This window comes from Cygnus olor, chromosome 3, assembly GCF_009769625.2.
Source record: "Cygnus olor isolate bCygOlo1 chromosome 3, bCygOlo1.pri.v2, whole genome shotgun sequence".
Classification (NCBI taxonomy): Eukaryota; Metazoa; Chordata; class Aves; order Anseriformes; family Anatidae; genus Cygnus; species Cygnus olor.
The window spans coordinates 92059600-92082034 of record NC_049171.1 but is presented as its reverse complement, the minus strand read 5'-3'; the positions used below and the strand labels follow the sequence as shown (position 1 = coordinate 92082034).

The window sequence follows — 22435 nt, the reverse complement described above, 5'->3', positions numbered from 1 at the left end:
CAATTCAGATGAAGCTAGAGGGTGCCTACATGTTGTGAGGCCACTGCAAATGTTTGTGTGCTGCTAGACTGCACAAAGGAAATAAAAACAGTCCTTGCCTTATGGATCTTACTGACTTAGAAATCAAGACACTGGTCCTTGCATGATGGAATAGAAAAATGGGACTCACCCTATCCAGGGGCAACAAGGTGTTTCGGAAAAATGGCTGCACAACAACTGCAAAGTCCTCACGCTGTTCGTACCGACCACTGTTGACCAGCTGTAAGGCTTCAGCCTATATGGAGTTGCAAAGTTAGAAACAGAAAAGTAACTCGCAAGGCTCATCTACCATTTATCAGCTATCATAAAAACACGCGTATCACACTTCTTTCAATGTAGGTAAGCATAGCTCATTAGTACAAATCCAGCTGAATAGTATTAAGCAGTCCAGAGATTGCCAAAGAAAATAATTTGGAAGAGATTTTCATGAGCAAAATGCAAAGAAACAAGGATAATTTGAAATGTAAAGTTGCTTAATGGGGGGCAAAAAATGTATTTCATACCTCACTTATTGAAATCAGTGCTTCACAAGCACAAGAAGATTAAAGTTTACAGAGAATTAGAAAAAGGAGTATGACCAAATCTTTTAGAAGTGAAGGATGAGTTCAGAATGCCAACTTGAGACATTCAAAGCATGCTTATTTTTTCAGAAAGGTGTGCTTGAAATAAAATAATGCATAAGCATTGAAAATCACCTTTTACTTTTGAAAACTATGGGCACAGACATTCATATAGATAATAAAAACATATTATTATTACTTTCCAGCTTATGGTTATAAACTCTAAGGCTCCTGGTCATGTCTCAGAACAGTCCTAGCCCCATTCCCTTAGCTAAGGAAAACATCCCCCTGGATAAGTTTATACGAATGTTTTCCAACATGGACCTTTTGAGCATGGTGAAATTAATCAGATAACATCCACTGCCAGAGACAGAATGGAGGACTGGAGAACATACTGTGATCTGATAGAGCAATCCTTGTATTCACAGGAATAATGATAGAAAAATCTGCTCCAATGTCTACTTATAGCCTTTGTTAAATTTGAGTGAATCTGAAGCCCTGAGGCTATGAAAAGTTACTCTCAGATAGCAAGCTGACCCATGGTAAGCTATCTGTGTACTAACTCTCAGCGCACGCCAAAAGAAAGGAATATCAGGTTAGTTTAGTTCATTTTCTCTGCTAAGAGTTACGACAACAGAGCTGACGCAAGGTAATTTGTCATCCTTGCAGTGGCATGTTAATTCATGTGAGCTGTTCAATGGATTCATAACAGACACGTATCAACAAAACAGCCGTCATCAGTAACTCCTTTTCAGCTGTCCAAACAGCAACTGGAAACAAAACCAGTTTCAATCTGCTGCCATCTCAGAACTGAGCTCAAATCATAAGGCAGGAAAGACTTGCACTGCTGCTAGCCAGCTAGCAGGCTATGGTTTTAAAATGTAGCCGAGCAGTTTCCAAGTCACCCCTCTCAGTTCTGAGGTTGTGTGAGAGAGGAAGAGGAGTGAAAGAAGAGATATAAAAAGAGACGCAATAGAAGATGACCAGTTACAGAATCAAGGCGTTACCTGAAAATCTCTGTTAACTCTCTTAATTTCTTGTAGTTCAGAAGAGTTTTCCTTGGGGTTTAAGAAACATGGGCAAATATTCCTTCAATGAAAGAAATACTAAAATTAAAAGCCAACCCAGAGTAGTCTATGCAGTGTTTCAGCAATGTGTCTGTTCAAGAAGCTCAGAATAACTGCTCAAAATTTACATGCAGAGAGAGATCCTCCTTGTCGACTTACGGAAGGACAGATACTTCAGAAAAAAAGTCCTTATTGACTTCATTTTCAGGGAACACTTGTCACAGACAGTAAGAGCTGCAATACTCACAACTCTTAAATGTCAGACAAATGCACTTATTATGTCACACATTAGCAGCATATCATGTTTTCCAATGAAAAAACACAACACTACATAGTGACATACAGCAGAATTTCAGAAATCTGGGGGTTTAAAGGTAGAAAAGATAAATTGTTCATGTGATCTGACTCCTCAGACTACTTTGTTTCATTCTGTTACCCCTAGACCAAGAGGTAATAACTTACAATTCAGTGAAATACATCCTCTAAGAAGGTGCCTAGAATTAATATGAAAACATCAAACAAGACAGTCAATTCACTAATTTCCCCTGTAGTGTGTTCTAGCAGTTTGTCATCTCTATTATTAAAAATCTGTGCCTCACTTCATTTGAATTCAGTAGGCATCAGCTTCCAACCACCTGTCTGTTATACCTTACTCTGCTAGACTAAACAGCCTTTTTATGTCCATGCTGACTCCTCTGAAGGCACTGCTAATTTCTAAATCTATTCCCTCAGTCCTCTTTGAGATTTTGGTCTCCTCCATTTGGTGGGAAAAGGATCTCCTGGTCATGCATTGTGCACTCTGCAGCCCAACCTGCATCACAGGTGATGCAGCACTGAATGCAAAGAGAGGCATCAGGGATGTCAGCCTGAGCTGTGGAGCGGTGAACAGCTAGGTGAAAATGGCTTTGAAGTTCAGTACTATGGCAATTGTATAGTGACTTATGCTGTGATACGCTGCCTTAGAGCTAAGAAAAGCGATGACTGACTGCAATCTACAGGTGCATGCCTTTTAGCTGAAGTATTGGAAGAAGTAATAGAAAGTTGATGTGAACTGGTGTTATTCATCTAAAGGCAGCAATAAAAGTGGCTCAGAAAGCTCAGCGTGGCTATCTTACTGTAGTAGCAGTTTAGACTGATTAGAAAAGAAAAAAACACCAAAAACCACCCAAAAAAAATCCAAGCACTTTAAAGGTGAAGACCTGTTCTGCTCACTTACATTCCTGTCAGAGCGCACTCTGAAGAGCTTGCTGCGATCTGACGCAGTCCAGAAATCTCTAGTATCTCCACCATGTTGACAAAGACTCTTGGAAGCTGCAGGGATTATAATAAACAGACATACCGAGTCAGAGAACATGATACCACTACAAAGCGAGAACGCAAGTGCCATCCGCAGGTCAGTGAGTCAGTGCAAACTCCACTGGCTGCAACCAATGGCATGCGCAAGGGTAACGTATAAAGGGAGGGGGAAGGAGACGTATAGTGGATGTCAGCCAAAAAATCCCTGGCAGCTAGCACAAGCTAGCTGAAATGCTGCTTCACTCCCTGGGGCATTTTCATTTTCTCTAGGGTAAATGAAACTTTGCACAGTTGGTTTAGCCATCAGAACTGGCAGTAAGGCTGTGATATGTTCGGTCCATGGCAAAAACACCATGCAACACATTTTACCTAAAACTGCAGCCCACTGTCCCAGGGTATTGTCTAACACAAGCTGTTAGATTGCTCCTCAGTGCTGCATTATGACTCCAGCTATTTGGAAGATAACCTCGTGTGAAACATGATCACTGCAAGTCTATCAGAGCTGAGGAAAAACACCAGGGTACTTGCCAGGAACATAGCTTGCTAGGGTATCTTAAAAGCTTACCTCATCATAGAAAACATCCAGAGCGTCTTGAAGGTGCTTTACATAGTTTTGCACTGAATAGGTTTCCTATGTAATTAAAAAAAAATAAATAAAATTGGATCAGTCTTCTTTCAGTAATTAAGAAGTTTAACTGTTTTATCTGAACAACTGAGTCCACAGACTGTCTATTAGCGAGGTGTCCCATGAGAAGATATACCAACTCAATGCTCCTTTCTCCTTCTGATGGCAGATATATTTTTGGATCAAGAGGTTTATTGCCACGTGCACAGAGGTTGACAGTGCTTCTATTTCCATGGCACTAATGTATTCACTTAATCTCTGCAGAAAATCCAGAGGTATAGAATAGTTCTGGGCAGAGTCTTTCCCTGATTAATGACTCCATAAACAACATCTTCAGATTTCCCGTTGTCTTTTATTGGACCCAGACCACATTATGAACAGAGCAATACATTTCTCGGTTTGTTTGGTTTGCTTTTTTGTTGTTGCTGCTTTGTTTTTGTTTTGTTTTTTAAACTGCCAGTCTGGGGAAACTGATATGGAGGCAGCCAGACCCCACAAAACCCATTGGCAAAACAACTTTGTGAGTATAATTATAGAGGTGCAGCCGTGTGGGCCAAAGAATGCCTGTAGCAGTCTCTAAAGGAAACTGACCATAACTGAGAGAATGATCCCCAGTTATCTCGATGAGCTGGGGCCCAGGCCCTCACAGTCTGTGTTACAGGAACCTTTTCAGAGGGGATGGCTGCTGGCAGCTAGGTAAGACATCTTTTTCACTATAAACTGATGTTATTTCATTTGGTGTCATTCTGAAGTGAGAAACAGGCATCCCCAGTAATTATTACATGGAGACACTTCCCAGAATAAAGCTTCACTTGTGTCCCCCTAACAACACGCCAAAGACACCACACTGTCTTGATTACTTTGTCCAGCTGAGCTGGAAGAGCTCTTCAGTTTATATCTTTGTTCAATACCGGGCAGATTGATGGTTCTTAAATAATGCATTACTCTGGAGCTACAGCGCCCCAAAATTAAAAGCTGTGCACTTCTTGCTGATACAATACAGATGAAAGGAACAGTAGTCCTAAGTGCTTTTTAAACAAAGAGGAGCTTTGGCTCACGGAGGGAGAGAAAGGTTAAATTTCCAGGGCTGGTCACCTGCCAAGTGCCCAAACAAGCATGCCTGCTTCAGAGATACAAACCTTATCAAAGCAGTATTGACACAGGTCATTGCCTCCAACGAGGACAGTGATCAGCTTCCAGTCCTCCTTGAAGTTAATTTTCTAGTGGCACATAAAATAAACAGATTTCAGTTTCCATCGCTTAGGCATGTAGAGGTAACATTTACAGATGCAAATACAGAGGGTACAGACAGCCCAGCAGAACAGCAGAAAAGAGGCATGCTGAGTTAAGACAGCAGCAGAGAAGCGTCTGTCTGGGGTTATGTGTGTTATTTGCTAGCCTAGCTGCAAGTCACCTTGGCTTCTGTAAGGGTATCCCCTTCGGCAGACAAGGACTGTCAGGGTGGCTGAGCACAGGACGTGCGTCTGTGGCAGCAAGCGTGCTGAAATAGATACCAGCTTCGGGTCAGGGACAGGCAGGGGACATTTGCCAGGCGCAGCCAAGTGCTGTGGGCAGCGTGGGTACGAAGAGTCGTGGATGCTGGAGTGACCTACGTGAGCTGGGGAACTTGAGCTGCTGGGGATCCCTGCCAGCTGGGCAAGCATTGCCCCCATGGCCAGGAGGGGAGAGGGGTGCCCCAGGGAACAGAGCAGATTAAAATAGAAGAGTCCAGGAGGCCGGTGACTTCACTGAGCTCATATAAGGGCAGCTGCAGCATCCACGTCACCACAAGCTAACAATAGGCGCTGCTGAGAGCTGGATCTCATCAAAACATTTTGTAGCTTTCAGTACAAAGAAAGGAATCAAAGGCAACTATTTTTAGAGCGGTGCATTTACATAACAAACATCTGTGAAAGGATCCCACAAATAGAGGAAGGGCCTGGGAATCACCCATAGGTCTGAATTCTCCTCCTTCACCAACACTTTGCTCAGAAAGCTTTTCACCAAGAGGCAAAGTGTTGGCAGGGACTTTTCCCCCTTCCTTTTAAAGATGTGTAAAAAGCAGTGAATAAAACAAAGACCTAGAGCCATGTACTATTTTACTGAAGAGCCATGCCAGCTCCCTTCACTCTGCCAAACAATTGGTAACTGACAGTGGGGCTAGCATGCAGCATCCATCAGGAGTGCTGGCACACAGAGACACATGCTTTAACAAATCCTGCTTATGCAGTACCTTCCTTTCCCATTCAGCCCGAGCCAAGGAGCACCAGGCACTCCAATTCCCTTACAGGGAATACTCTGGAGCAACAAATCACACCCAGTCAGACACTCAGACAAATTCAGCCCACACTTGGAGCAGGATAGCTTCAGCTTTCTCCCATATTTCCTACCTAAACCTCAAACTAGAGCACCTGCTACTCTGTTAAAAGTGAGCTGCCTTTTTGGCGGGCACCCCTTGCAGCCCTCAGCAGAGCAGCAACAGCAGGTTGTTCCCCAACACTAGACCCCCGGCCAGTTCCCCAAAAACCTTGTGACATGGCAGGGATTCAGCCCATCCAGAGGATTAGTCTCTGCCCTGTGTGTTTGCACACTACCTGTGTGGATTTGCATAGGTAAATGTTAATCTCCTAATAGTAATGACTAGTCCCTGGCACACGTATCTTGGAAAACACACCAGAGATGAGGACACTGATTTTTCTTTCATCCGTAAAGCACTCATCACTGTTCAAATGTCCCATCAATTAGTCATCCCCCAGAGACCACAGGAGCACTGAGGGGCAGCCCAAATATCCAACCATGATGTTTCTAAGGAACAGTTCACTTACCGAGCTGCTTCTCATTAGCTCCACCAACTCACGTGCTTGGGCTGACATATTGCTGTAGAGAGAGGACAGAAGGATTTTTGGTGCATGCTCTGAAAGCACATCATCATTTTGCTCTCCCACTCCTCATTTCAGGGACCTTTAGGAGCGGCAGAAATCAGTACAGAAAAGTGATGCTTCAGATGGAAGAGCAAGCAGAAGGACAAGAGCAGCAGCAGCGGCACAAATAATCTGATCCAAAAGGGCTTCAGCAAGGATGGCTGCCAAGTGGCGGGCAACTGGGATGGATTCTACCCATCTCAGAGCTCACTTAAATGCATTTTGTTTGGAGAAAAACATTAATGCCCACATGTACAGAGACATTTAGCTGCATAACTCCTTTTCTAGTTGTGGGGGGGAGTTTGGTGCTTACACAGAGGCTGGGCACCTAACCAGCTTTCCTGACTTGGCCTTCAGTTCCTACAGCTTATCACAATGCTGGAAGATATTGCTTACGCTGCGGAATTGCTGGGCTAGAGATTCCCAGCTCAGCTGTAGGCAGGATACAACACCCACAGAGCAAAGCACAAGCTATGTGGAGACACCAGCTGGAGACTGGAGCTCCTGACATACTAGGATGCAACTGTGCTTGAGCCCTGCCTGTTTCCAGCAGCTACATAGATGTGGCTACATTATTTGCACTCCCAGAGCCACACTGACTGTGCTGAGCCTTTGCTCAGGGCACCCATGAAGTGTTTAGTAGCTACATAGGCTTTCCTAGCTACCCTGAAACTCTCTTCCAGTAAATTTAATGACTGTTAGAGGTGTCACAGACAGTCTTGGAAACAAATTCCCTGAGTATCCATAGAGCAGGCAAAGCATATGCAATACAAACTTTTATATATTTTGGTTCGTAACAGACTAGTGGAGTTTTCCTTCAAGAAGGAAAAGGAATCAATTCCCAGCTGTTCAGTCTCTTTGCACTACAAACAAGGATAGTTTTTAATGCCATTAGGGTAGCAGTGGGCCTCTATTTGTTAGTTTGAGGCACGTTTCCCAGAAATCAAGGGATAACTGAGAAATGGTCATGAACTTTTTCTCATTACAAACACGGCCTGAGAACGAAGCAGGGAGCTGCATACCAAAGGCTGGGCAGAAAAAGGTACCAATAGAATTAGAAGCATAACTAAGGCATTGACTCAGAAATTCTGCACAGAGCTCAAATGAGGAAAGGGAGCTTCTCTCTGTCTCTAATTTAAAAAACTTAAAAATTAAATCCCCCAAATACTGAATTTAAAAATATATAATCAGTAATCAAACCACAGAAACACGTACAGTACAAGTAAATCATCAGCATTAACTCAGCCTTAACATACAGTTCAAAGATAATCTGCCAGTCCATTTCTCTCCTACCCGCTTTACCCTTTCTTGGCCACAATCACACTTACCGTGCAGTGGCACCTTTCTGTGCAGCGTTGAACCCAGCTGTTTCCTTACTGCTACCAGTGGAAAAGCCAAAGATGTTTGGACTGAATTTTTTCAAGATATCTTAAAAAGAGAAGACACAATGTTCAACCATCCACAATACAATCAGCATTGTTGCTATAGACACACCTGCCTCGGAGACTTCAGTTACTGTGTCGACTTCAGTACAAAATTATTTCTTCCTGTGGCCTTGAGGAGCCAGGGCCTGGCAACCCTAAAATCACACAGCTCCCAGGGAATTCACTGTTCTTGAGTGTGAGCGCCTGAGTAATCATGGTTCCCTCCCTTCATGTAACAGGAGCAGATGCCCCAAATGCAGCCCTCTACCTCCCAGTCCTCCAGCTTCTCATTAAGATAATATTTATTGCAGAGAAGTGAATTCTATTCATGTTTATAGGCTTCAGTGAAACCCTCAGCAGTGAAGCGTGGTGCCTGAAAGCTATTTTGTTATTGTGTCTGTAGTGCTGTCTGAAACCTCTTTGTAGAGTCTCACTTACAGTGCTGTATACATAGTGAAATGTATTTTCTATTTTTCCGTAAACATGATGTTCGTCATGTTACATATCAGATCTTATTACCAACAATGTCAGGTATTTTCAAACTGCTCCACAGCACGGATCGTGTATAAATAGAAGAACCACTGTGAACCAATTCCCCTCTAATTTATAGTCACACTGACCACTTAGTGGTTTCTATGGCAACTACAGGAACCAGTTACACAGAATGCTACGACAAGAAATTTATAGTATTTTTAGATTTTTTCAGTGTGATCTACCAATTTGAAATCACTGGGAGAAGTCACCAGGAAACCACAACCTTATCAACAATCTTTTCTAAATGGATCGCTAATTGTTTCATAACTCTTAATTTGCCCACAGCCATTACAGTCTGTCATTGGAAAGCACAAAATGAAATAAAGGAACAGATCTGGCAGGAACTTCTGCCACCTTCAGCACATTTACTCCTCATCATTTGTATCAAAAGGACGCAACCGTCACATGCAGATCCTGTGATTTGGAGGGGCTGAATCAGCTTTACAGCTAGGAAGGTCAGTCTGGGTTTCAGCTGTGACTCTCATGAACTGCTCATATCCACAACAGATGGGCACCCCCCGCTGTCTGGGAGGAAAGTGTGATCATTTCCAGATGTTTCCTAGCATCTACTTGGACTACTTTCAGAGTAATTACTTGCCTTGCCTTTCACTCACATTGGTTTTCCAAGATACTCACTAGGTAAAGTAGTTCGGGTCTCGAGGGTCCCATCACCTCCGATACTACAAAGGGAAAGAACAGAATCACGAAGTAGGATTAGTTCTGCAACCATCTGTCTTGCTGTCACCATATGTTGCTGTAGCAGCCAAGGAAGGTAAAAAGACTAACCTCAAACAGAACCATGAATATAAATCACAGGACAAGTAGGAATTCAGGGAAAGTACTGAAAGGAGATTTCAGATTAAATCAAGCAGGGTTTCAGCTAAGGTAGAAACTATGCCAAACTAGGAATTGAGCATACTGGAGAAATAATTTTTCATACAGACATGCTGGGATGCCCATCACAGAAAGGCATTTTTCCTCACCAACGTTGCTCTATGTGACCTTGTTGAAATTACGTTTGTGTGCAGTTATGCATAGAAGAGAGACTGCATTAAATGCTCATTAACCACCTATTTAGGATTCTGCAGTGTTGATTATGAAAAAAAGCCTCTGCCTCTACCGTTCAAATAACATCTTCGTAACAAGCCAATACTTTCTTATACCACCTCTGTCAGGCCCTCTGAGATGTCTATGCTTGCATATATATTTAGGGTGGGGTTAGAGTGGAGAAAAGAAAGATGAATAAACATACACTTGCTTATCTACCATACGTACTTTTGCCTACGTGAAATAGGCAGTTTCCTTCCGCTCTACTGTGGACATTGAGACTCATATCCACTCTAATATATATTGTTGTTGCCCACTTTGTAACCACAAATGTATTTGGGATATCTTCACTGAATGTGCATGCAGTGTTCTCACCGTGTTCATGCCAATCCACGCTCACTTAGATTCTCTAGACACTGTATTAGATAATCACAACAACAGCAGCAGCAATATTTTGAATAAATTCCAGAGGGACTAGTAGGAGGTTGAAATAATTTACTCATATTAATAATCTAGTACTGCCAGACAGGGGCACAGGAGCCTGTTGGTAGCAGTCAGGTCTGGTTAAAAAAATAAAACAAGCACACAAACACAAAACTAACAACACAAAAATCACTCCCTCTCTCTTCCAGTTCTGACTCCCCAAAGCCTTAGCCAGCATAATCACTCTCAGCATCCTACCCTACCCCTGTATTTACTCTCAGCAGGGAGAAATTGGTTTGATAGGAGTAGAATTTAGCTACTACAGCTGTGTCAGCACACCCCTTTATGTGGGACATTTCATTTCCATTTTTTTTAGTATGTAACTACTCAACCAGGTGACCTGCACTTTTAACTGTGTCTGTGGACAAAAACGCAGGAGAGGAAACTGAGATTTTTTTACCTCCAGGAAAGTCCCCTCCAGTCTGTTTGTAGGTCGGTTGAGCGGGCTCCTACAGCAGTCTGGAAAGGATGGAAAGAATCATTTATAAAATACTAGAAGAAAAAGATACTACAAGTTTAGGTAGGACAGACAATGTGATTTGGAAGTGCTGGATGTAACATTATTCTGCATCCAGACATTTTTTTTTCAGTATCTCTGTTACAGCATAAGTGTTCCATCTTCTTATTCACCAGCATAAACTGTCCCCAGTCAGCCCTGCATCTCCTACACTTCGAATTCATGGCCTTCTCCTCATATTCAAAAGCATTTCATCTAGTCAATAGACCTTGGAGCATCAGAGGAGATATAGCCCGGCCAGAGGACATCAGGCTGTAAGGCCAAAGACATATTGCTTTGGAACTACAACTCTAATATTAGTTTCAGAAACCCTAGGGGACCCAGATTAACATCTACAGCTTTCTATTTGTTTGAATTTTTCTAATGGAAAATGCTTCATTCTGGCATTTCCTGAAGAAAGCCGATTTTGAGAGACTTAATCCAGGGAAAAACACTGATGAAAAATTCCCTGCCAGTTTAGCTGTAAATAAATCAGTAGAGGAGCTGGTTTTTAATCTGCCAAGAAAACAAATCTTTGGTGCAAAACCCACTTTTCTCTTCTGGGACCCAGTCTGCTAGTCTAACACGCAGACTGAGTGAGGTGTAGGCAGGCTCTTTTTTTGCCAATACAGATAAGTGTGTCGGCATATCTTTTGCTTTCAGTGTGCAATGGTGCTGAGAAGTTGGACAGATGCATTTCTAGCCAGTGACATGACAAAAATGTTCAACGTTTCATTAATCTCCAACTGCATCTAGACTGAGAACAGCCTTCTTGCAGGGTGAACTTTACTATTATTATTATTTAGTATGAAGAAAAGCCACCATAACAAAGAAATTGGTGATGGATTTGAGTGCTCACAGGACTGGGATAAGAAGTTTATTTAATTAAAAAAAACCAACAACCTTCTACCAAGGTCAGCACCTTGACTCACATTCAGCACAGTAATAATGAAAACGAGTTCTTCTGCAGCTTTATAGTTTATTAATGGTTTAATTTCAGTTTGTACTCCTCAAAAAGCCACGTGTCCTAATTTCAGCTGGGATAGAGTTAATTCTCTTCATAGTAGCTGGTATGGTGCTGTGTTTTAGGGTGAAGATGGCATTTACAAGACCCCAGTGTTCTAGTTGTTGCAGAGCAGTGCTTGCACTGAATCAGGGCCTTTTTGCTTTCCATACTGCCCTGCTAGTGAGGAGGCTGGGTGTGCACAAGAACCTGGGAAGGGATGCAACCAGGACAGCTGACCCAAACTGGCCAAAGGGATGTCCCATACCATGTGGTGTTAGGCTGAAAAATAAGTATGTGGGCAGTTGGCTGGGGGGGCTGCTGTTTCTCAGGGACTGGCTGGGCATTGGTTGGCTGGTGGTGAGCAATTGATTTGTGTAGCACTTGCTTGGGTTCTGTTTATTCTTCCCTCTCCTCTTTTCTCATTAAACTGTTCTTATCTCAACGGACAAGTTCTTACACTTTTGCCTTTTTCAGTACTATCCCCCATCCTACAAGGAATGAGGAGGGGGGAGTGAAGCAGCTGTGCTGTGTTCAGCTGCCTTCTTGGTTAAACCACAACTTCATGGTATCAATACAGCCCTGAATAGTGACTGTATTCAGGACTCCTCTGGGAAATACCAGGAGGAAGAAATCAGTGCCTTAGTGGACCAAGACAGATCTTTGCTGCAGTCCCTCTGCACCAGGGATGGTTATGAAGTACAAAGTAGGTGTTGCTGCTGGCTATAATAGACTTTCTTTTGTGCGCAAATGTGTGTGTGTGAGGAATACTCTATTTGTGTCCTTCCCCCCCCAGCCTCAGCCCCAACCAGCACTACTTCCCATAAAAAATGTCACACCTTTCTGCAGCAATGGCAACTAATAAGAACCTCGTGAATAATAGCAATAAGAAAATTGCCTTGCTCAGCTGTTGAGACAAAGTCCTCAAGCATCAGAGTCTGGCCCTTATTATTAGGCATCTCTGAGAAATTTCACGTACTGAAGAATGAAAATTTGAAGAAGAGATGTGTGCACTAGGGGGAGGAAATCAAGCAATTAATTTTAAGTGTTGTAGCCATGGATAGGAGGGAGGCTTGCAGGATCATTACTGAGGTCTTCTAAGAAAAGCTCAAAGCTCAGCAGGCAGGAAGCCAGGATTACATCAGGAACACCAAAATCAGTTTTCAGCGTTAATGAGGAGGTGAAGACATGCACACCTGCCAGTTGATAAGCCTGACCATTTGAAGGCTTTAGTCCATTCAACTCCTTCTGAACTCTACAGGAGCTGAAGCTGCTAGAATGAGCACCCGTTTAGCTCAGGAGTTACAATTCATGTTGACACCAATATTTGCCTTCATCCCATGCCAGAACAATTCTGTAGTGCTGTGTAACTTTGGAACCTTTTCCTCAAAAAACTTCAGTGCAGATCTGCAGTATTTCCTGTTATTCTTTTTCTGGGGCCTTTATTTTCTATGATGATTCTTTCTTTTCAATGTGCATTTCTCAATACATGATATACATCATAGTTTTAACTGAAAGGTGCCTAATCCAGGAAGCAACAGCTGAAAGCAAAATTCTGATATACTGAAGTGTCAGAACTGTCTCAGGAGAGAAGCACTTTGGTCAGCTATCAGTTATTTCCATAGGAATTTACAGCAAGACAGCAATTTACAGCAATTTTTTATTGCATAAAAAATGTCTCTTGCTTGTTCTTATGTCAGAAAATACTACTACTATAAGGGAGACCTCTTCCTTTTCAAAAACACTTGAATAGATTCTGTGCAATGGAGAATATGATCCCATTTCTGTCCTGGCCTGAATTATTCATTACTGGATTACACAATTGCCAGTGTCACTCAGATCCCTTCAGGCTATTTCTTCTCAAAGGGGCACAGGTAGATGAGCTTTGCTTTGCCAAGCCAAAGCAGTTTGCTTTCTGCCTGACATGACCGTGTATAGGTAGAAATTGACACCTACTCTTCTCATTCTAAACCCGGCTATACAGCAGTACTTACAGTCAGGGAATCTCCCAGTGCGCCAATAACTTTGATATCAGCAGGTTGTAGCTCATGTACTAAAAGAGGTAGGAGAAGAATCATGATTAATGATAACTGACACAAAATACTATTTATCAGAATAAATAGCAGAATAAAGGTCCAAGTCTTTAGTTCCAACCTGATGGTATTTTTACAGACTTTTAGGGAGAATGAGCCTCAAGTTCTATGTACCCGCTAGGCAAAAGGCAAAACTTCTTGCCATTTGCTTGCAACAGTATACTCAACCAACAAGTAAATACATAGACTTTAAAACAGCTTTTCATATGTAGGAAAAGAGTGAAAATGGATTAGATATGCTTAGGGTTTCTAAGGTTTGGGTCGTAGATCAATACTTCCCATTAGCAATCTGCCCATAAAACCTCCCAGTTATGAACAGCACTGCTACTGTGCTTCCTATCAGACAAGGCTCACCAGGTAAATCACACCTGCTGAGCTGCTAACCAACCTAGGCAATTTTAATCTGCCATGTTGCTATATATAATGTATGGATTTGATAAACATAATTGTATTTATCCACAGAGAGCACACCTGCTGTGTTGTAAAGCTTGTCACGTATGGCAGGATGGACTTTCCTGCTTTGCAGTTAAATATATTAGCTTTTATTATTTACTTTCTATCTAAGATTTGCAGTTTCAAGATCTTATTGATCTTGAAAAAACAAAAACAAACAAACAAAAAAAGGTGAAATCTTTCCTATTCGGGATTTTAGCTCATGAGGTCACTCTCACCTGATGTTGGGACACGACTGGATGGAGTCTGTTCCGAACAAGACAGGTCACTGCCCCAGTTCTGAAATGAGAGTTTATCAAATTGTGCCATGTTATGGTTAGAAGACAATGTGGAATACATATATAGTTTAATTGTGCAGTAAAGGGCAAAACCAAATTCAAAAATAGATCCTATTTTGGTGCCTATACAGCTGAAGAGTCATAGAATCATATAATCATTTAGGTGGGAAAAGACCTTTAAGACCAGCCTGTCCTCTTCTTTGTGGAGTGCTGTCAAAACATCAATAACTTTTGGTGACATTTTCTAGCCAAAACATGTCATCTAGAAATATTGCTTATAACAAAGGCTTCATAAGAAGGATATATTTTTTTCCCTCCTCTATAGCCTGGGTGTTTTGTCCATGACCTAGGAGGTAGGGTCTTCAGGTCTGAAGTACCACTCTGTCTAAAGAGATACCAGATGTAAATCCAAAGAAAACAGAAGTAAACAAAAGTTACATTATATTCACGTACTACATTATTACTACTTCCTGTGTACATCCCTATTCTTTTCCTGGAAGCTTTCAAAAATTGCTTGTTTCACTGAACATAAAATTTTAAGAGAATTTGAACCCTCTGATGTTTCAGAAAACAGAACTGTCAGCCTCAGATTTTACCATACATTTGTAGGAGGTATCATAGCTATTATGTTTATTCCGCCAATAATGAAACCAAGGCAACCACACATCACTGATATCTTGATTCACCAGCAGAGGTATCTGATGAAGGTGTTGCCCATGCTCTTCGGTAGTAAGCACAAATGTTAGCTAAGATGGCAGTGAGTGAAAGACTATAGCTGTTGTAATGGGCAGTCCCTGTAAGAGCAAAGATATCTGCTTATACTGATCTCAGACCTGACCCTACTTAGAGCAGGAGGTTAGACTAGGGATGCCTTGAGGTTCCCTTCCAACCTGAATTATTCTGTGATTGTACAATTCCACCTTTCAGAGAAAAACTACACAGACCAGTGGTCTTCAGAAAGGACAGATATTATTAAAAAATGTCAAGACAAATGTGTCTGTTCTCCTATATAATGGTGTAATAGGCTCTACTATCAACCAGCTAGTTAAAGGATGCTTCCAGAAGTTAGAAAGGACTGCTGAGAGTATTTTTAGATCAGAGAGGAACCTGTTCTTTTACTCTCTCTACTGCTTCTTTACTTTATCACTTCAAAAGCTATTGCCATTGAGATTCAGTAAGTGCAAGAATTATCCATTAAAGGTATAATTTTAGCTCTACAAACAAAAATCCTATTTCAACATTGCAAACTATGGCTCATTGAAACAATATTAGCGGTTGCTCTTTGCAGCCCTCAAGACTCACAGAGATTTTCATAATTTAGTTAGGTATGAGGACCCCTGGTATGTCCAACTATCCCCAGTCCACTTTGACTGCCATCCCCAACCATACTTGTATCACCAAAACAGAGCAACCCTTGCAGAAAATCTGTGTGCCAGCAACCATTTGTCAAGAGCAAGTTACTGCCCCATTTCTTCAAGTCCTACACAAAGTTTGTTTCTGCAGTTTGTTTAATCTGCCCTGTGGTAGTTGCTCAGTCATCATGGAAAGTGAATCCTTTGGAGGACCAATCCCCGTCACCTCCTCTGCAGCTGGCAGCAAATCCAATAAGTAAAGATGACTGCCCTCTGCAGGTTGAGCACACTTGAGTGCATGGAAGTACAGTGGCTCAAGAAGAGTCCTCAGATCATTTGGGTACTCAGGATCCTAAGTTCTCTTGCCCTACTGTTAGGGATGCATTAATGATGCACCTTGGGTGACTAACTGTAGAGAAAATTTTCAATACAATTGCACCAATTGATACAATTAATTTTGTCTGCTTTTTGGGAAAAGAAGAGTTTAACATTTATTTACATAGAAAACAATGCAATCCAAGATAGACTTCTCTGTCTGAAAACTGCTAATAGGTTATCACATTTATAAATTCAGGATAATGTGTGAACAGTCACCAAACAGGGACCGTTTTGCGTAGTTTGTCTAAAATGCAGCAAAGTATGCAACAGTTACCTCTGCTGGCTCACTGGTGGGAACCACAGTTGGATGGGTGTAGTTGCTATTTTTATATGTTGCCAGGAAGGGTGTAGCCTGGGAGAAAGAAGAAATTAAAAAAAAGAAAGAGAGAGAGAGAGATTAGGCAAAAAACACGGCACAATCCAGAGCAAGTGACATCAAGAAAAACCAAAAAAGTAATTGTCTAAGCTGCAAAAGAGGTATCTATATTTTGAAACCATGCTCCTTACTTTAAAATTCAGAAGCAAGATTTTTGTTTAGCACCTTATGGCAAAAATGACATATGCCAGATCCTGATTAGCAATTTAACATTCCCCTCTCCTAAGCTTTCCACAAATTATTAAACATTATTGGCTGTTTAATTCTTTCAAAAGACACTGATGTAAGCTCTGGAGAAACCTCGACCTGTGTCAGCAGAGGGGAATAAAAGATTGACTACTCTATGGCACTCTCTTCCCTCCAAAAGAGGCTGTACAGACTGCATAGTTGGTTTTGTCCCCTACTAATGGAGGCTGCATTAATGAAGAAAGGCACATTTGTTTAGGCTAAAACTGAAAACACACAAATCAGCACGTTCTCAGTCAGCATTCACTGCACAATAAAAGGCCGAGGGATACCAGAGCAGGTACATTGACGGCACCTGCTCATTCAGAGGTAAGCAGAGGAGGAAAGTTTTCAGCAAACTTGCCCCAGACATACTGAACCCCTGCTGTCTGCAGGCTGCACAAGCACGTAGGTCTGCCTGATACCCAGCTTCCACAACATGGGGATATTTACCTGAGTCGGGCAGCTGAGGACAGCGTCAACCATGAAGTCAAATGAGTCAGCTTTCTGGCCTACAGGCTGTAACTAGGATGGACAAAAATAAATAAATAAGCAAAAGTTTGTAGCTGTCTCAGCTCATCTTACATTTGTATAACAATTCTATCCAAAAGAATCTAAACACACCTTTCAGGTTTTTATTTTTTTAAAACTTTTTTTTTTTAAACTGCCTGCATTTACAGACCTTGATTTATCCAAGGCTGAAATGCCTTTGCTCCTCAGAAGGAACATGGCAACTGAGCAACAAAACAGCAACTCTAGAAAGAAGTTTAAAAAGGGAAGTAGAGAGCTATGCTGGATCAGCTTAAACTCCAGGATGATTTTGGCAGGCACATGAAGTACCTTGGACTTTTGCCAGAAGGCGAGGTTGTAAACTCTGTTCTCTTGCATAAAAGAGAAGACACTAAGAGTCCCTCAGTTTTTATTGCTAAGTTGCACGATGGCAACTCCAACAAAAGGCTGTTTATATGTAGAAGATTAAACAAAATTTAATTAGAGGTACTGCTTGATGATTGCAGGCAATCATTTTAGCTAAGACATTACCCCAAAGTATAAAGAAGTTACCATTTGGGATCTAAGATACTGCCTTGGACTGCATGCATACTCCTACTGCACTACAACCCTAAGTAAAATGAGTTTGCTTAACCAATTTTTATGACTCACTGCTACCAAGTTTTATTCATTTTCAAAGGTAGTAAAGCTAAACTGAATTAAAGCTACTTTAATTCCTAGTGAGACTCTCAAAATACAAGGATTCAAAACACTTTTAAGTAATCCATTTTAAATTGGCATATGTAGTCACAATTCTTTATTTGGTGGTTTCTCATATCAGCCCATAGAAACATCATCCTTAGTAAATATCCTGACTTTCATGACAATGGGTGAAATAGATTTCAAGCTGCTCAGCTGAAATCATGACTGATTGATCATGCACTTACAGCACCCCTCCCTTCCCCACAGAATCTAAGAGGCAAGAGCTTCTAGGTTGTGAGCAGGCAGAAATTTGAGGGTATCTGACTAGAAAAGAAGAAACAAATGCTGGGGACCTATTACCATGTTACAGAGTTATCTAGGACTTCATTGCAATGTTTATTACATAACCTTAACGGTAGCCAGGTCTAGCTAAAGACTGTGTTGTATGCAAAGCCTGTCACCTTACCAGAGCATTCCAGAGAGCCCTGGCAAGCTGAGAATGGCCTTTCTGGTTTGGATGGAAGCAGTCAGGTGAAAAGTAGGAGACATCAGGATGCCCGTCCTACAGGTGAAAGAATAAAGTACCTGTAAGTGCAGAAGAACTCACAGAGCTCCAACTTCAGATTGCTGAGGCCAGATCTGAGCCAGTAGCAGGAGGTTCACTCTACTTGTTCTTGCCACTCCAATGTGGAAAGCCTCATCAACTGGTGATATAAAGTGTGCTTCAGCAGGTCCACTAGCCACCAGAAAACCTAGCTAGAAATGCTTATGTGCTTCCAAGGACAGATCCAGAAAGCAGCAGCAAAAACACCATTTTGAGTTTGGTATCTAGTCTCTCTCTGGGTTCTGTGATAAAAATGGGATCCTCTCCTTGGCACAACATCAGAACAGGCTGCCTCGGCATGATTATGCTCTGCTGTACCTTTGCATGTGAATGAGTATTTTTAATAGACATTGTACCAGAAGGAACAGAAGCCATCCATCTTCTCACAGTTGTGTCAGTTCTGCAAGCTTGAAAGGAGCAAAAAACAAGTGCTTGAGAGAAGGCAGTCAAACTGACCAGTCTCCTTTCCAAGCACAGCTGTACTTTAATACAGATACTGGGACATCTGGAGGAGGTAAGGCTTGGATATTTAAATACCTTGGCTTTCATGTGAATATTGAGACAAGAACGAGTTTAGATCACAGATAACTGAAATAACATTTTTTTGTTGTTGTTCAGAGCAGTCCTCCCCCAAAACTTGAGCAGGTTTTTGATTCAGTGTGTTTGAGCAAACTAATGAGGATGATTACCAGCACTTGGGTCTATATGCGGTCTTTTGCCAAGTTTAGAGGCAGAGTTTTCAGTTCAGGAACATCTGAATTTTGTGTGAGTTAAGAAAAGACAACACCCTGAACTTCCTTAAAATCTCAGCTAATGCTTGTGAGACTATAAAAAAAAAGTTCAGAAACATTTTGCTTCTCCTATTTTTATTTTTGTGTTCCTCACCTTAGTACCAAAACCCCTAAGGATGGCTTTTCACAGGAGCCAGCTTCATCAAAAAAATAAAAAATAAAAGCTTGGTTTGTTTGTTTTTTTCACCTGTGAAGTTTTCAACCAGTTTTCTAAATTCAAGAGTTTTATCTGTAGCAGTATTTGAAACTCTTCAAACTTATCACTAGCTACTGGTTCAATAATACTAAGGCAAACCCTGTTAAATATTTCGCTGTATCTGCATTTACTTCCAGGTGAGAGAAGGAAGCACCGATCTACGTGAAAATTAGCAAGTGGAGTTTCAGTTTCAGAGAAGGTACAGATCACTTCCTAGATTCATAGCTTGCTGGGACTTATTCAAGGAACTGAAATATAGTTGCCAATAACAGGAAAAAGGGCTCACTACATAAAACTACTATTTCCTCTAAATCATACGAAAACTTTTCTTTCTGTCAGCCACATAAGTTATGGGACATGAAGAGGAGACGATGTTCTAGTCTTCAGTGAGCAATGCAGCTAGGTTGCTTTAAAGGACTGTAACTTAATATCTCCATCTTTTATTAATCACACTATATTTTTCTTTATATTTACATATCCTTGAGAACATATACAAACCAACCTCTTAATTCAGGTTTTGATTCATTGTCCAAAAAAGCAATTCATACTGACAGAACAATATGTAAAACAAAGAGCAGATATCTACACAAAGAAATCTAATCTATTGTACTAAAAATCAACAAGTTCTAATAAGAAAAGCACATGACAAGCTGAAACTATTTTGCATACTTTCTGTAAAGGTTAGATACCCACATTTAGTTCTTTGCATACGGAAGTCTCTTTAGACTATACCTGACCAAGAGGAATCTTTGGATTTTGGAGGAAGGGCTGAATGATCACTGTGAAATTTTCATGAGTGTCATATCTGCCAGACTCCACCAGTCCCTGAACACCAAGCTGTAAGAAACCAAAAACAGCCACCAATAACCCATCAACATCTCTGCATAAAAACTGTTTTGTTGTTGTTGTTGTTTGCATTTTTGTTTCTTTCTTTTAGAGAGAGCCCAAGATTCATTAGGAAGCTTCTGCTTGTTAACTGAAATAGACAGAGACCTTGGCAAAAGGTAAGCCTTGTAAAAATGGCTGAGAAGGCTGCAACACAACACTGCAGTTGTGAGGGACAGGATTTTGGTGACTGAACTCTCACCTGTCCATCTGTATTAGGAAACACTATTTTTCTGAAGAGATTTACTTCTGGTTTTCATCACATGGTGTTCTGGATAACATCAAATTAACTCCTGCTTAGCTCATAGTAATATTTTACCCCGAAGGGCCCTATGATTTGCTATAAACAGGCAGGTTGCTTGGTAATCAAAAGCTCATCTCAACTGGAGGAAAAGTAACTGCACCTCTCTTAATAAACATACCTGGTAAGCTCTGGCAGCTTCCCTCACCATCGTTAAATTTTTTGAGTTTTCTTCTCCTGTGAGAACACAACTACACAGATAACTGTGGGAGAGGTTAGAGGAGAAAACAAGAACAGAGAGGATTAGATATTTTAGAATGCAAGTCGTCCTTTGCCACCCAACATCCTCATGACATGGGAGCAACAAGGAAATTTGTACACTTGAATTTCTGTGAAAGTGTCTTATTGTCCATGCCATTGTTTACCATTTCAAACCTTGGCTTATTTTCCTTGGATTATTTTCTGCCTCACATGAACGATACTACTCTAATACCAGTTTGGTTTCACCCCCAGTCATATAAAGGTGAGGTACACTGTACAATGCCAGTTTGTCCCATTCAAGGCATCCAAAGTCCCTGCAGCCTGACAGAGAGAGACGCATGCCATTCCCTCTGGAACTAGAAAAGAGATCTTTGAAATTTACTGCCTGTATTATCTCTGAGTTGATACCTTTCCAATCGACAGTTCCTTTTGCCTTCCCAAGATACAGAATTTGTTCCTGTTTGGAGGATCAGCAAAGAATGTAAATTATTCATTACAATAAAGTCACTGAAACTGGAGATAGCTGTCCACACTGCAAATACTTCATATTCCCTCAAAATGCCATAAAATCCAAATACTTGTAGACTTCAACCCCATCCTGAGGTACCCTGTATCAATAATTTTTACCCAAGCACAATGAAGTATACATTATGTATCACAGGAAACCTTACAGTTCAAACCTCAATGAAATGCACAGAAGATCTCCTTGTCTTTAAGTTCTAAATTCTAGGGCACAACCATCTGTACTCTTAACCTTAGATGCAGGAGCATAGGTTACTACAAACTAGTCATGTCTGGCAAATTTTGTAAGCTTGAGAGCTAAGAGACCATGGCAGCAGTAGCCCAGTGAGTTCTAAGTACCTAAATATTAACTCAAGATAAGGTGAGCCAAGCTTCACTAAAACTAATGATCTATTAAGAGCAACCCTACTCTGAGGTGTCCCTACTTTGAGGTCTCAGCTATTGTAAGCAGGCTTATGGATTAAACACATCTATGCTAATAGCAGCATGAAAAGGCCAGAACCATAATGCTTTCAGCCAGGAAGGCCTTCAGTCAAGTTGATTTACAGATCATATCCTCGTCTATCTTAACCAGAGTCCAAGGAATTATTATGCAAGTCCTAATTTAACCAGCCCATGAGCTTTATCCTAACCTGCCCTAGGAGGGAACACAAGCAGCCCAAACCAAAGCGTAGTTCCACAAATGTACCTTTAGCTTTAATGCAACCCTACTCCATAGAGCCTAAACTTGTCATCTCAATCCTGGAGCAGAAAGGCTACATCTGTTACTTTAGTCTGACCTCTTATACTGAGCCCAGGCCTCTTTCTTGCCAGTGAATATCATCACCTTGCTCATTTTATGTATCATCTGATGTGCTGCCTTAGCCTGTACCATTAGAGTCACAGTGAGATCTGTAACTGCCTTCTAAAACCAGAAGCACAATTTAAACCACTCATTTCTACCAAGCTTAATTCTACCCAAAAGCTGGTAAGCCTTCCCAGGTCCGGATGAAATCCTAGTGCTACTAGCCCTTTTCTAGTCCCAGCCCCAAATCCCATGCAAGCCTTGCCTTCTCTGATGCGATCACTAGACAGTTATGTTCTAATCTCTCCAG

The 22435-nt window shown here is 41.4% G+C and overlaps 1 protein-coding gene across 3 annotated transcripts in view; it reads right to left on the bottom strand.

Moving 5' to 3' along the window:
* The window catches only part of PLB1 (phospholipase B1), an 88996-nt gene that overhangs the window by 7862 nt on the left and 58699 nt on the right, over positions 1-22435 (bottom strand). For all 3 annotated transcript variants that reach the window (XM_040550932.1, XM_040550931.1, XM_040550933.1), the window contains 16 exons: positions 20740-20821; positions 20165-20269; positions 18308-18403; positions 17104-17175; positions 16324-16401; positions 14260-14320; positions 13490-13548; positions 10397-10455; positions 9103-9146; positions 7837-7936; positions 6413-6464; positions 4727-4807; positions 3528-3593; positions 2883-2977; positions 1607-1688; positions 170-274 (listed from right to left, as the gene is read on the bottom strand). In XM_040550932.1, the coding sequence (XP_040406866.1) occupies positions 170-274; positions 1607-1688; positions 2883-2977; positions 3528-3593; positions 4727-4807; positions 6413-6464; positions 7837-7936; positions 9103-9146; positions 10397-10455; positions 13490-13548; positions 14260-14320; positions 16324-16401; positions 17104-17175; positions 18308-18403; positions 20165-20269; positions 20740-20821 (1237 nt within the window). The remainder of the gene's footprint in view (positions 1-169; positions 275-1606; positions 1689-2882; positions 2978-3527; positions 3594-4726; positions 4808-6412; positions 6465-7836; positions 7937-9102; positions 9147-10396; positions 10456-13489; positions 13549-14259; positions 14321-16323; positions 16402-17103; positions 17176-18307; positions 18404-20164; positions 20270-20739; positions 20822-22435) is intronic.